The 12,775-nt window shown below is 37.6% G+C and overlaps 1 protein-coding gene across 1 annotated transcript in view; it reads right to left on the bottom strand.

The window, feature by feature from the left end:
- Positions 1-11,197, bottom strand: part of lmf1 (lipase maturation factor 1) — a 21,682-nt gene extending 10,485 nt beyond the window's left edge. The window contains exons 1-4 of the mRNA XM_005941764.3: positions 10,966-11,197; positions 10,045-10,354; positions 8,989-8,999; positions 6,315-6,463 (exon numbers count right to left, since the gene is read on the bottom strand). Of these exons, the coding sequence (XP_005941826.1) occupies positions 6,315-6,463; positions 8,989-8,999; positions 10,045-10,354; positions 10,966-11,176 (681 nt within the window). The 5' untranslated portion in view covers positions 11,177-11,197. The remainder of the gene's footprint in view (positions 1-6,314; positions 6,464-8,988; positions 9,000-10,044; positions 10,355-10,965) is intronic.
- Between the last annotated feature and the right edge of the window lie 1,578 nt (positions 11,198-12,775).

Here is a 12,775-nt window from a genome sequence, read left to right as displayed (position 1 = left end):
GGGGGGGGGGAGCCTATGGAGCTCTAGGAGTGTTTTTGGCCAAAAGAAATTGTCATGCTACTGAATCACAAGTCTGTTGTTAGAAGTCCACGGTATTTCTAAATTGATGATGCAGATTATGACTGTAATAAAAAGTTAACCATAGGCCCTCACTGAGGATTTTCCCTTAATAAAATAAGAAAAAACAAAAAAATGATTCAAACTAAGCCCAAAATGCAGAGAAATGCAATGTCAGGGCTTGTTTTCCACCAACTGAATTAAGCAAACAGGACACTATCCAGGACCCAAGTGTCAATATTGACACATCGGCCTGTCATGTGGTCGACGTGGAATTTGGAATAAATCGCCTGCTAACCTCTAACCAGATTTACAAAAACCAGGACATTTCTTTCTGATTACAAACTTGGCTGCTGGCTGTTGAGGTGATGAAGCCAAAGATGTTGTTGATAATTCAATTCAGTCATGAGATTCTGAAATGTCATCAATTACTACCCAACATACAAACCTCTGACATAAACAGATATCTCTTCAGTATCAAGAGGCCTTAGGGAAAGGATATAAACCTGTCAACTCAGCAAAGAACACCAGAGAGATTCAACCTTTCACAACTATGATCCGCTCAAAATTTTATTAAGAAAGAAAATTGGATACAAATGTATCCATTGGATTCAAACAATGAAAATCTGACTATAAAAACAGAAAAGAGGAACTGTGGTGTTAATGCCACAGCAGTACTGGTGTTACATGGCTTTGTTTGACATGGCATTTTTCCAACATGAATGAAAACATACTGTTACTCTAAGAAGGCCTTTCTTGGAAGTCAAACAGGAAGCCACTTATCAAAAGTAAATAGTAATATCATCAACATATGCCAATGACACAATGGTAATGAATCATCAAACATTTTCAGTCCATTGATTGTCATGAGCTTAAAGGCTTAACTCTAGGAGGTTTAAGGCATCCTTGACTAAAAGCCCAAGCATGATTGTAATCCAAACTCTAACTCAGACCCTAGGCAATCATAATATCTAAACTTAGCACAAAAACTAAGGACATTTGTGTTTTATCAATTATTATTTTGTTGTAACTATGCTTTTTAGCAATAAATTGTATACCATTGGAAATGGTGCCCCTGTAAGAAAAATGCATCTGTGCATTGAGCAGGAGAGCAGAGTATGTGGGTTGTTCAGATCTTCCCTGCCAATGGCAAACAGCTTATTCTCCTATTGACTCTTGTTTGGTGTCATTTTTAGGATGTTTAAAGTCTGAAGAAAGAAGACATACTGGCAGTTTAACAAGTAGAATGTGGAAGAGCCATACACAGCCACAACAGCCTGACACCTCTACTTGGTCACACACTGCTGTGGGATGCCATCCAACTGCTCAGCCAGCATTTGAGATCAGTGCTGTTGTGTTGGTCACTCTGGCACGAACAGCACACCCAAGGTGATCCCACAAGTGTTCAGTGGGGTTGAGGTCAGGACTGCAGACATGTTCCAGTGCACGTGTTGTCGACACAAGCACAAATGGGCCTGATGGTGCAGGGCAGTCATGGAAGGCCTCCTGGCAGGACTGTGAGAGCAGAGATGGATTGTGTGTGATCTCTTGTGGATTGTTTGGGCAGAGTCGTCGGCCGTATCTTCCTTCAAAGTTTGACTATAAATTTGAAGAACACTGCCTACGGTTCCTAAGTGATGACAGGTCTCTTTGGGAGACAACACCACCAGAAGAATAAAGCCCGTCTCTGACATTCCCAGTTATATAGAACTCGACTTCAATTTGGAGATGGTACTAGAACTCACTCCAAATAATTTTCCAACTCTGTTTTGTGGAACACCAGCCTGAAGTTGCCCTATGGCCTCTCCAGATCAATCAAACGTGGCATCCTGGTAAACAAGGCATCCTTGGAGCAGATGCCAACTAACCCCTGTAGCAGGGTCCACAAGCTGCCAGTCAGGCACCCGATTAGCTGCACCTGGAGTACCAGAAGCTCAAAACAAGATTCAATAACCGAATAAGCTGTTTGGCACTGACAGAGAAACGTATCATGGTTGCAGCCCACAAATGTATTTTCCCTACAAATGTGGCTCCATTTAAAGGGAAAATATGTAGATACAGGGGTATAAGACTTATAGCCAAGAAACAGTGCTGCAAAAACATTGTCAACCAGATACAAATTTCCTTAATTTTTTTGCAAAGTTGTTCTTCTTTTTTTTTTTTTTAAATTGAATTATTCTCCCAAGTCTTATAATTCAGGGAACAAAGAAAAATCAAAAACTGTTGGCATTTGTCCCCAGAAAACATGTTTGCCTTCCTCTGTGATACAAAGTTAGGGTTATCACCTATGATGATTCAGAACTCAGAGTTAAAGCTGCTATAATCAATATTGTTTTGCTGGCAATGAATACAATGACTGCTGTCAGAAACCTGACGCTAGTAGTTATTGAATAAACAGAGAATTACTATCTTACAGTGCAATTCCTATTAGCACCAAGCAGCTCTTTAGCGTCTTTCATCTTTTTTGGGGGTTTTTTACAATCTCAATATTGCTTTTGGCTCATTCTTGCTGCTCTCATTCACACTTAAGTTAGGTCTGAGTTACATTTGACTCATAGCTGGACTGTATGAAAGCCTTAATCCACGTCAGTCTTTCAGTATTAATAATTTGGACTTCTACTTAAACATATCTTCAGTTACAGCCAAAATGTCATTCAGCCAGGAATCATGAGCAGCTTCTCTTGTACACCTTGAACTCATTGTTACCCACATCTATTTATTATAACAGGCAATAAGGGTCTATCCATCCCAGTCGACCAGATGTGCACCAACAGTCTGGGCGAATCAACGTGTCAGCAACACAAGAACCAAAGTCTAAATGTGATATCAGCTCACGTTACACACCGTTAACTCTATAAAGCCAATTTAAGCCACAAACCACACCTAGCAAAATATTTCCTACAGCTGCTGTGTTTAATGGAAATGTTTGATCAAGCAAAAAAATTATAATACAACGCATTTACAATCACTATACGCAACAGTAGAACTTAATAATTTATTGATTCTCTGACAAAAAAAAAATATCAACACCAGTATTTTTACTGCCTTCATCTATTAAGAGGCGCTTTTAAACTCTCAGGAATTTACTGGGGGGGCGGCTGTTGTTATACCCTCAGTGATTAGTATGATCAAACTCTACTATGAACAAACTTAGAAGGCCATTTCAAGACCAATTTTAATTTAAAGTTACAACTAAACCATCAGGAAACAGCTAGCAAGCTAAGATGAAGGATCTATTATCAATTACTTGACTTTGTTGTCAATATTCTTGGTAACATGAGAAATTTAGTCCTCATACAAAAGTTTGATCAAGTAAGCATACCATGCTTATACTCAAAAATGTATCTACCCAACACTGTACTGAAAAAGCATCACATCTTACAACACTGAGACTTCATTTGAGGGTCACTTATCTAATTTACCTTTAAGATATAGAAGGGACTAAATGTCTATAAGGCTGAACATCAATCAGAATTTAAAATGAGGCTTTTATCCCCTTTTGTGAAAACGCTTTATATTTAGAGTATTTACAGAGCTTCATAGTTAATGAGCCAACTCGATCTTCTGAAATCTAATTAGCTTCACATTTTGTAGCTTTCTGCCTGATTAACCTCACAGTCTACTGCTGCTGCACACAAGCTGCTAGGGCACAAATTGAAATGCATCCGAGCAGCTTAACATGCCACCTCAATGTGCAAGATGTATTAAATATGTTAAGCTACGCTAATTAGGAAACAAATAGGGGGAAACGTGTAATAATTACAACAACATTTTTAAAACATTTTAATGTCAACACTGTTGTTTAGCATAAAATACAGTCATGTGATATTTTTATAAACTGCTGGGGCATTTCTGTGTGTGCAAGTGTGCTGGAAGTTCCCCTTGTTTTAATGAGGTAATTACTTACTACAGAAGGTACAGTGGAGATGGTTCTAATCAAGATTAGCAGGGGAAATCTGGTTTATATAACAACGTTAAGCAAGAAAACAAAGGCATTTATGTATACTTTTAAATTGGATTTTTATGCTTAAGGTAAGGCGTGTTTAAATAGAGCAGGGTATAAATTTTTATCAAGGATGTTAAAATGATTTATGTACTTATTTCAATGGTAAAGGCTGACAAGCGGAAAATTACATTTAGTTAAACTGTTATCTTATTAGCCCATCCCAATTAATAATATATGGTTAATGCATTTATAGTCCAATTCTTTCCTTTTTAATATATTAAAAATATTAGATGCTACAGCAATAGCATGTGCTATGAAATTATTATTGTGAAAAATGACTTGTGCGACATTGTAGGACATTTCATTGCTTAAAAAAATTAATAAATAAAAAGTGATGGGCTCATACGCAACCCATCTCCTATATTTTCACGGACCTTAAAAGTACATGCTAACCTTTGTCATCCTCACAAATATATAAGTCAAAGAACAGCATTGAACCGCAGTGCTTTCAGATGGATAAATAGATACAGCCAGGGTGGATCAAACACTGTGGGAGGAACAGCACTGCAATTAACACTGCTGAAAAGTTGCTGAGTCTTTGTAACGTTTAAGCAGACCTCAGTTTGGACCATCATAAGCTCTCCCACTATAAGGTCATCAAACCCGTGATGGACGTTTCACATGAAAAATTAAAATATAGGAAAGTTCATCTCATAATCATAGTAGAAAATGTGCAGCAGAGCTTCAAAGTAAGACAATATACAGTCAGTGTGGTTCCTTTGTTTACTGTTTATCATCTGGATTTGATTTCCTGACAAAAGGAGCATGTGAATGCTATTTGGACCTTAACCTTAAAGTTCTGACATTCTTAACAACGTTACAAAATAAATTATCAACAAAATCTAATCAGCTAATCCAATTAGACAGAGGGTGATCAGTTGACTAGATACTAATCAGGTCCAACAATAATTTCATCTAATATTTTGTAAAGCTAAAGCCCAGAACATCACCCATTGTTATAAATCCATACACTTAACACTGTGTACTCTGAACAATAACGTGCAGCAGCTGGTTTCATTTAACTGAGGAAAGCAAGCAGAGCTGATGCATTTTATCAAAACTGCAGTATATCTGTGCAGCACACTGCAACAGAACAACTCGTCATAAGTACTTGAGATTAAAATTATAAAATTTTATAATTATTAAAATCTAAATAATTCCACTAGTAATAGCAGTTCTCTTTTTTTGCACAGAAAAATAATATACTCTCAGTTTTTAGTCACAATTTTGGAGGTATGTAGTCAATAAACAACAAAGTGAACAAATTTAAGCCCCAGACATCATCATCATCACCATCACATTTCCTCTAAGTGTTTTGAATATCTGCATATCTAATACTTGTCAGGAAATTTTACCTGAATGCCTAAATGCCAGCCTATAAATGAAATATTTGGAAATAACCAAAGTCATTGCATTTTCCCCTTTGAAACCATGATCTCTAGTAGTTTCCTTGGTCAGTAGTCAGTTGTTAAGATACGCGTATCTTGGTGGCACAAAGAGCAGAACAAAAAAAACTTTCTCAATCTTTTCTTAAAAGATTAAAGTTTGCTTATGCCTTCTGAAAAATAACAGCACTTTCATTTTGCTTATGCAGTGACCATTTTGTAGCATAACTGAGGTGCTTTCAAATAACGGTAGCCCTTAGCAACAAAACTCAACATTCATTCTGACGTTGTACATCAGAGAATGAAATACGCCATGAGAGCCTTTTACAGTGAAGCGCTGAGTAGGGGGCTCCCTGCGTTTCAGCTCGCTTTGTGGTCTTAACTGAAAAAATGCCACTGAATCTGTGGAAAACAGTGATTGACAGATAAAACACAGACAGAGGTCTAAAATTCACCATGGAAACTGTCAAACAAAGAGACATATTGTTTAGTCAACCGTATATTTGTTTTGGCATCACCGGCTGCTGGCAGAGCTCAATAGCAAAAACCCAAAAGTAACAGTCTAAAATCCGATGACAGACATTTACGCTGCTCAGAAACTGTTTCATTTCTTCACATGACTGAGATGCGTTTATGTCAGGCTTTTAATTTAGAAACTTTAACAGCCACTGGAAGAAGATATATGCACACAAATGGAAGACAAAGGTAAGCTTTCTCATTTATCTTTCAGTTATTGTGAATTTGTTTGAAATTACTTCCTAAAATTTACTGTCAAAGCAGTTGTATTCTTGTTTTAACGGCATGCAATAAATGATCTATAAATTTGCAGACATCTCTTCTGTGTATTTATAAACTGCTATACTCACAGCCCCCAGCATGATGCGAACAATGAGCCATCTGAAGGTCCAGATACAGATGAGAGACGGGGGGCACCGGTGGGGAACCTGGGACAGAGTCCACACCGGACACAAGAAAATAGCCAGGAAGCCCGTCTCCAACAGCTGACTCTCCCAACCTGCACAAACAATCAGAAGATCATCAATGACCTGCTTTACTTAACGCAGGCTCAGTGTGTTATAGCACAGAAGAGCTAATACTGCTTTAATGGTGCAGGAACATTACACTTCAGGTCAACAAAGTAACACATGCACGCCCCAAGAAAACAACATGACGTCAAATTTCTGATTTGGAACAATATCAATAAATATGAGAGGAATGGCACACGTTTGTCTGGTAATGTACTTGATAAAGCCACATTAACTGTGTTTCTGGGAGTCAAAGTCAGGATGTAACTGAAGAAGCACATCTTTGTCAAAGTTGGAGAGGAACTCTAAATTTTGCCAAAATAGGGAGTAACATTTTCCAGCCGATTAATGTATTGTGACCCCAACTTATTGCCATAACAGGGTGAATATCAGTAGTGATGGGAAACAAAAACACAGCTTTAATGTGATTGGTTTTTGCTGCTGAACCTCCAAGCGGTCACTGCAAACCTATTTAATGGCTAAGTGTGTGGATCTTTTGCCTATCTGCCATACATATGTGAAAAAGCTTATAACACGACTGTCATGCATGTACAGTAAGAGAAATAAGTATTTGATTTGCTGCTGAATTCATAATTTTGAGCACTCAGTCTATAATTTTTTATTTTGTGATGGCATCAATCCACTTCCTGTACTTTGCGGGATAATAATTTTTGACTCCCACCCTAAAAACACTCAAACATGGCAGTGGAAACATTATGTTTTGGGGGTCTTTTTCTGCCAATATTATAAAATCCCTGCATCACACTGAGGAAAAAAAATGGAAAAGTCTTGGATAAGAATGTCCTTCACTCAGCCAGGACACTGAAAATGCATCGTGGGTGGGCCTTCCCACAAAACAATGATCCAAAACATACTTCAAAGTCAAAAGCTCAAGAAGACACCCGCTAAAGATGAGACAGAAAGCTGAAGTTTTGTATCTCCAAACCACAACCTAAAAGCCTTGAGGATTTCGACGAGGTCAGCAAAGATCTCTGCTTGACAACGGCTACTCTACCAAGTAGTCAATTTGAGTTCCAGTTATTTGTCTCTCTGAAATTCCCATTAATTTCTAACTGTGGCAGAATGATTCATTCTTGATTGTTTTGTAGATAATTTGTCTTTCACTACAGAAATAAACCAACCACTGACCTAAGCTGCTCATTTCTTTGTGTTTAAAACTGTGAATTCAACTGGGGGTTAAATCCTTATTTCAGGACTACATGAGGCATCATTTGAAGTGTAAAATATTTCAGCTTGCAAAAGTCATGTTGCTAAAATGAAACCACCTCTAACCGTATTTCGACATGGGTCGCCAGCAGACTGGTCAAAGACACTTATTACGGGCTACCTAATAGCTTTTTTCCCAGAGATACTTTGACATTTTACTGGAAGCTAAATGGCAGTGTCAGTATAATATGCTCACAATGATAGTGCTTATGTTTAGCAAATATAACGTTACGTTTTTAGGTTTGCATATGCTCATTAGGATTGGAATTGTTTCAAGCACTGAAGAAAAACAAATATTTAAATTGGAATCACCTATTAAAATTCTAATGTTATAGTCTAGAAATGTCTATAAACAACCCAATATTAGTGCTAAGTGCACTAATATGGGAACAGTGGACCTTCATCTGCAGACTTTCAGCTCCACTGTCAGCCAGAGTGTGATGATGAGTCCAAGTTGCAGCAGAATGAGAGAAAAGGAATTTTCTTTTTCGGGTAATAGAAGCCACAGCCCAACCACAGACACAGACACAGGCCTGGCGTCTCTGACTACAAAGTGTCATTAGGCAATCACGGCGCTGCCGCTGACCTCACCACTTATCTGGGCCAAAGCTCTACATGCAACCTCATGTTTATACTTCCCCCCGCCGCCATCTTTACCATCATAGCCATGACAGTTTATTGGGTTCACCCCGTTAAAAAACAATATACTAAGTTTTCACTCTAAGCTGCAAACAAAGTAGTTGATTTTTTCGCAGCATATCTTCATATCTACTGAATTTTGTAATAAGACTGGCTCATCTTTACAAATATGTCAAGTCGCCTTACAGTCATAGGCTTCTAAATAAACGCAATGTGTCAGTATAGATGTGCTTTTGGTTTAAGGAACATGTGCTAAATACAAACATAAGGACTCAATCAGGCCCTCGCATTACCAAAGAACAACCACTCAACCAAAAACACATTAATAAAAAGCAGCATGAACTACACTTTTACTCTAAATAATAATAATAACAATAATACACACTAAAATTCTGTTTCTTTTTTTAAGAAAAGGATCAAACACTGATGATCTTTAGCACTATTTAAATCCACCTCTTCAAATTGTGACCCGTAACTCGATTTTTCTAAAAAGTGTTGCTCAACACATGTTTAAAACATCTCACAGAATCAGTTTCACCTTTTATGAAAATATAAATGACACAGACACCTGTCTCACATTAATGCTTTCCTTCAAATCCACTTCTTTTTGGAGGCGAAACAAAGGAAGCTTCTGTGGAAGTTCACTTACCAAAGGAGTACCTGGAAAGAGAAAAAGGAAGCAGGTTAATGCTGTGAAACTCTGACTGTTTGGTGTCAGGAGAGATCAAACACGCTGGGCAGCCAAAATGCTTTGCGGAAAAATAAGTCACAACATGAATACAAGAAATGAAATATGTAGTTGCTGTCTAGTAGAGAAGTTGACAGCTGACTATGGTAACCATCACTGTGGGATCATCTTATAGGGAATGTTTTTAAATGCATGTATGCTTTATGCTAATATAAGCGCGGGCATGAGCGCTTCAAATTAGGACCTACAACATTAATAGTTCACATAATCTTATCTTTTTAAACACGGAAACATCCAATCATAACTGATTGTATGCTATGCAATGCAATAGCATACACTTAATAATGAATTCACTTGAAATCTTGTAGTGACTAATATGCAAAAAAAATATTCCATCGTAAAAGTCGCCTGAACCTACATATTCTTTCTGAGTCACTCACACGAACACACACACAGTTATATGTTTAAAAATGCAAGTTAGGTGTTTTATTATACTTAAATGATTGATAGGACTTAAAGAAATACTTAGAGACCTTTGAAAAGCCTGGAGAAATATGGTTTGAAATCACTGAAAAATGAGAATTCTGAATCAAAATGTAAAGAAATGAGTCGGCTTGATACTTTTGCACAGCCCTCTACGTAGCCACGTTTCACTACTCAAATTCTGCTCCCAGTGATATATTATATTTTTTTTTCTAACAAGACTTCCTTTTTTTCCCACATTAAAAGCACTGTAGCAGGAATGCGAAACTTATTTTACAGTCTGAGGAGTAAATTAATGGTTTTTCAAAATCTAATAGTTTCAAACATTAATATCAACCCAGAACTTTCCAATCAGGGCTTCTCTACTCACTAAATTTGGCTACAACTTCAGATCTTCTATAAAGTTTTTTGAAGATTTCTACAAATCTGGCTGTAAAAAGTTATCTGATCAATCTTTAAGATTAGGTGCTCTACATTAAAACATTTTTAATCCAGTTTTATTGAGAGTGAAAGCATGATTTAACCAACACTTACCACAGCTGTCCTACGTTGACCAGGGAGTGGTATAGCACCCACAGTGTGAGCATGATCACCATGTTGGCCATTCCCATCACCAGGACAAACCCTGACAGCGCCATCCCCAACAGGGCGATGCCATCCAGGTTGGCGTCCATGTCGCTCCAGTCAAAGAACCAGAGAACGGAGGGGGTGTACGCCATGGCGGCCATTCCGATCTTCCCCCCAACATAGCGCTTGACACTTCTGAGGTAGCTCTTACAGGGCATCAAGCCATGTTCACCAATCAGCTGCTTGTTCTGGTTGTAAGCAACACTGAAGGCCACAACTAAAAAACAGATGAAATTGTTTGTGAGACAGAAGCAATTAGTTTATTTTATTTTTCTCAAATGAAAGAGAAAACTTCTCCATGAGGCACAGCTGTCCTGACAGGAGCTATTCAGGTGGGGGCTTATTTATGATGTGAGTAAAACGCTGGTGGTGGTGGTGGTTGTAAGCTCAGCTCTTTGCAAGAAGCACCAGTAAAATCAGAACACGTGATAAATGGACTGGTTCTTATAGCGCTTTTCTAGACTCAAAGCACTTTACACAACTTGCCTCATTCACTCATCTGACGTTCACATTCATGGGATTAGTATATTTCCTTGACTGCGCCATCCCTGTGTTTCAAGTGAATGGTTATCAGAAACTAACCGAGCATTAATAACAGTAGTTAAAAAAACTGCCAAACACACGTGTAGGTACATTCACTAATTGCAAGTTTTATTTACAGTAAAGTGCGCATGCGTTAAGATACCGTGGCACTAAACTGTGACTGTCATGCTAATGACTAAAAAAGTAAACCCCTACAGCTAAACTATCTCACACACACACACACACACACACACACACACACACACACACACACACACTGACTGCAGACCGTAAATGTCAACATACAGTAAATAAAGGCGACGGAGCGCAGCAGCACAATGCGAGTGAGCCAGTAAGTCCCGGGCTGTAAGGACAGAAGCGGCTTCTCTTTCTCTGCGTCGCTGCTGGAGTGTTTTCCATCTTCTCCACCGCTAACAGCGGAGTCTGTCTCTGTTCTCTTACTGCCAACACGTCTCTTCCTCACAGAGATCTCTGCACGTTCACCGCTCTCCGCCATGTTTAAGGATGTCACGGTCACGTGACAGAACAGACGCGGAAGTATGTTATTATTATTATTATTATTGTTATTATTATTATTACATTTTACATTTAATGATATTATACGGTTTGTATGTATAACGTATACATTTTTTTCAAAACCAATTTAAATTTAATTTATTGGAATTAAACGGATCTTCCGTAGTACAAATGTTCTGAATCTACCAGTTGCCTAAGATGACAAATTTAAAGAGAAATCTATAAACCAGGATTGAGGGATTCTTGTACCTGAAGCTGTTTGAGAGGCATTTTGCTTCTCTCCTCTCCAGTCAGAGTTTTTCTGGCATTCCCCTCTTCAGACGCTGAAATGAAGATCACAGGTTAGAACTATTATAGGTTTTATTACTATTACCAATATTATTTTTATTATTATACTTTTGTATTTTATAATATGACTTTTTTCATTTTGAGCTTTTGTTTTGTTGTTTAGTTCGTTTTTATTGTATGAGAAGTTTTTATTGTAGTTTAGTTTTTTATTAGTTTCATTGTTAATATTGGTCTTTTTAATTATTATTAAATATAGGGCATATGTCAGAGGCAAGATTTATCAAAACCAATTACAATAAAAACACTGAACTTTTTGAAATCTGTTGAATCACAGTCTTGTTGACATCCACAGTTTCATCCATCACAGCCTCATCGGGCAAGTTGGGATAATATTTTTAAGCAAACTAACTAATTTGTTGTTTTTATCAATAGGTAAGGAATACAAGTGGAATTTTAGCAGAATAAAGACTCTTGTTTCTATGTTTTTCCTAGCTTTCTCTACACTTTCTTTACTCCGCCTGCAGTCACTCTGGGTCTTACAGTGAAGGTTCACTGAAAATGAACAGAGAGTTGTTCTGAAAGAACACCTTTACACTATGATGAAACATTTCCGTCCTAACAGGAGTGGTTTCCTCCAAACTGACCATAGGGCATGAGGTGTCTCAAGAACCAACCGAAAGAACTATGGAAGATTTTGGAGCGGCACTGCTCTCCAACGCCACTTTAAAAACACCAAATGAGGGAATATCTTTTGGAAGAATAATGTTCCATCCCTCCAGTAGTTTTCCAGAGACTTGGAGAATCCACACCGAGGTGCACTGAGGCTTCTCTGTGGACGTGTGGTAGCTCAGCTCCTTAGACTGACTTTTCCATTAACTTGTCACCTGCTTGCAGTAAACGATGTTGTTTTGTAAAGTATAAAGAGTAATGAGGTGCTTACTGATACATTTAAAAAGAAAATAACAGCTGAAGAATAAAGATTAGCTACTGAACAATGAAATAAATCAGTTATTCATCTGGGAATTAGCTCAGCAATAATAGCTCTAAAAAAGAAAAAGAAATTGAAAGGTAAGCAGTGGAACAGGTTTTCACACCTCATAGAATCCAAAAAAGAGAATAAATGTGCATGCAGTTATTTTTAATAATGGAATACATTTACATTTACTTACTGAAGGTGGTGCTGATGTTTGTTTGTTTTTTTTGTTTTTTGTTTTTTTATCAACAACAACTGTGGTATTGGTATGACATCAATATGTAGCCCACTGAACAATGTTAATGTTTTTTGCTTTAT

This window comes from Haplochromis burtoni, unplaced genomic scaffold (assembly GCF_018398535.1).
Source record: "Haplochromis burtoni strain Fernald_Lab_line unplaced genomic scaffold, NCSU_Asbu1 Contig_308, whole genome shotgun sequence".
Taxonomy (NCBI): domain Eukaryota; kingdom Metazoa; phylum Chordata; class Actinopteri; order Cichliformes; family Cichlidae; genus Haplochromis; species Haplochromis burtoni.
Note: the sequence above shows the minus strand (reverse complement) of the source record. Positions and strands in the feature narration are given on the sequence as shown.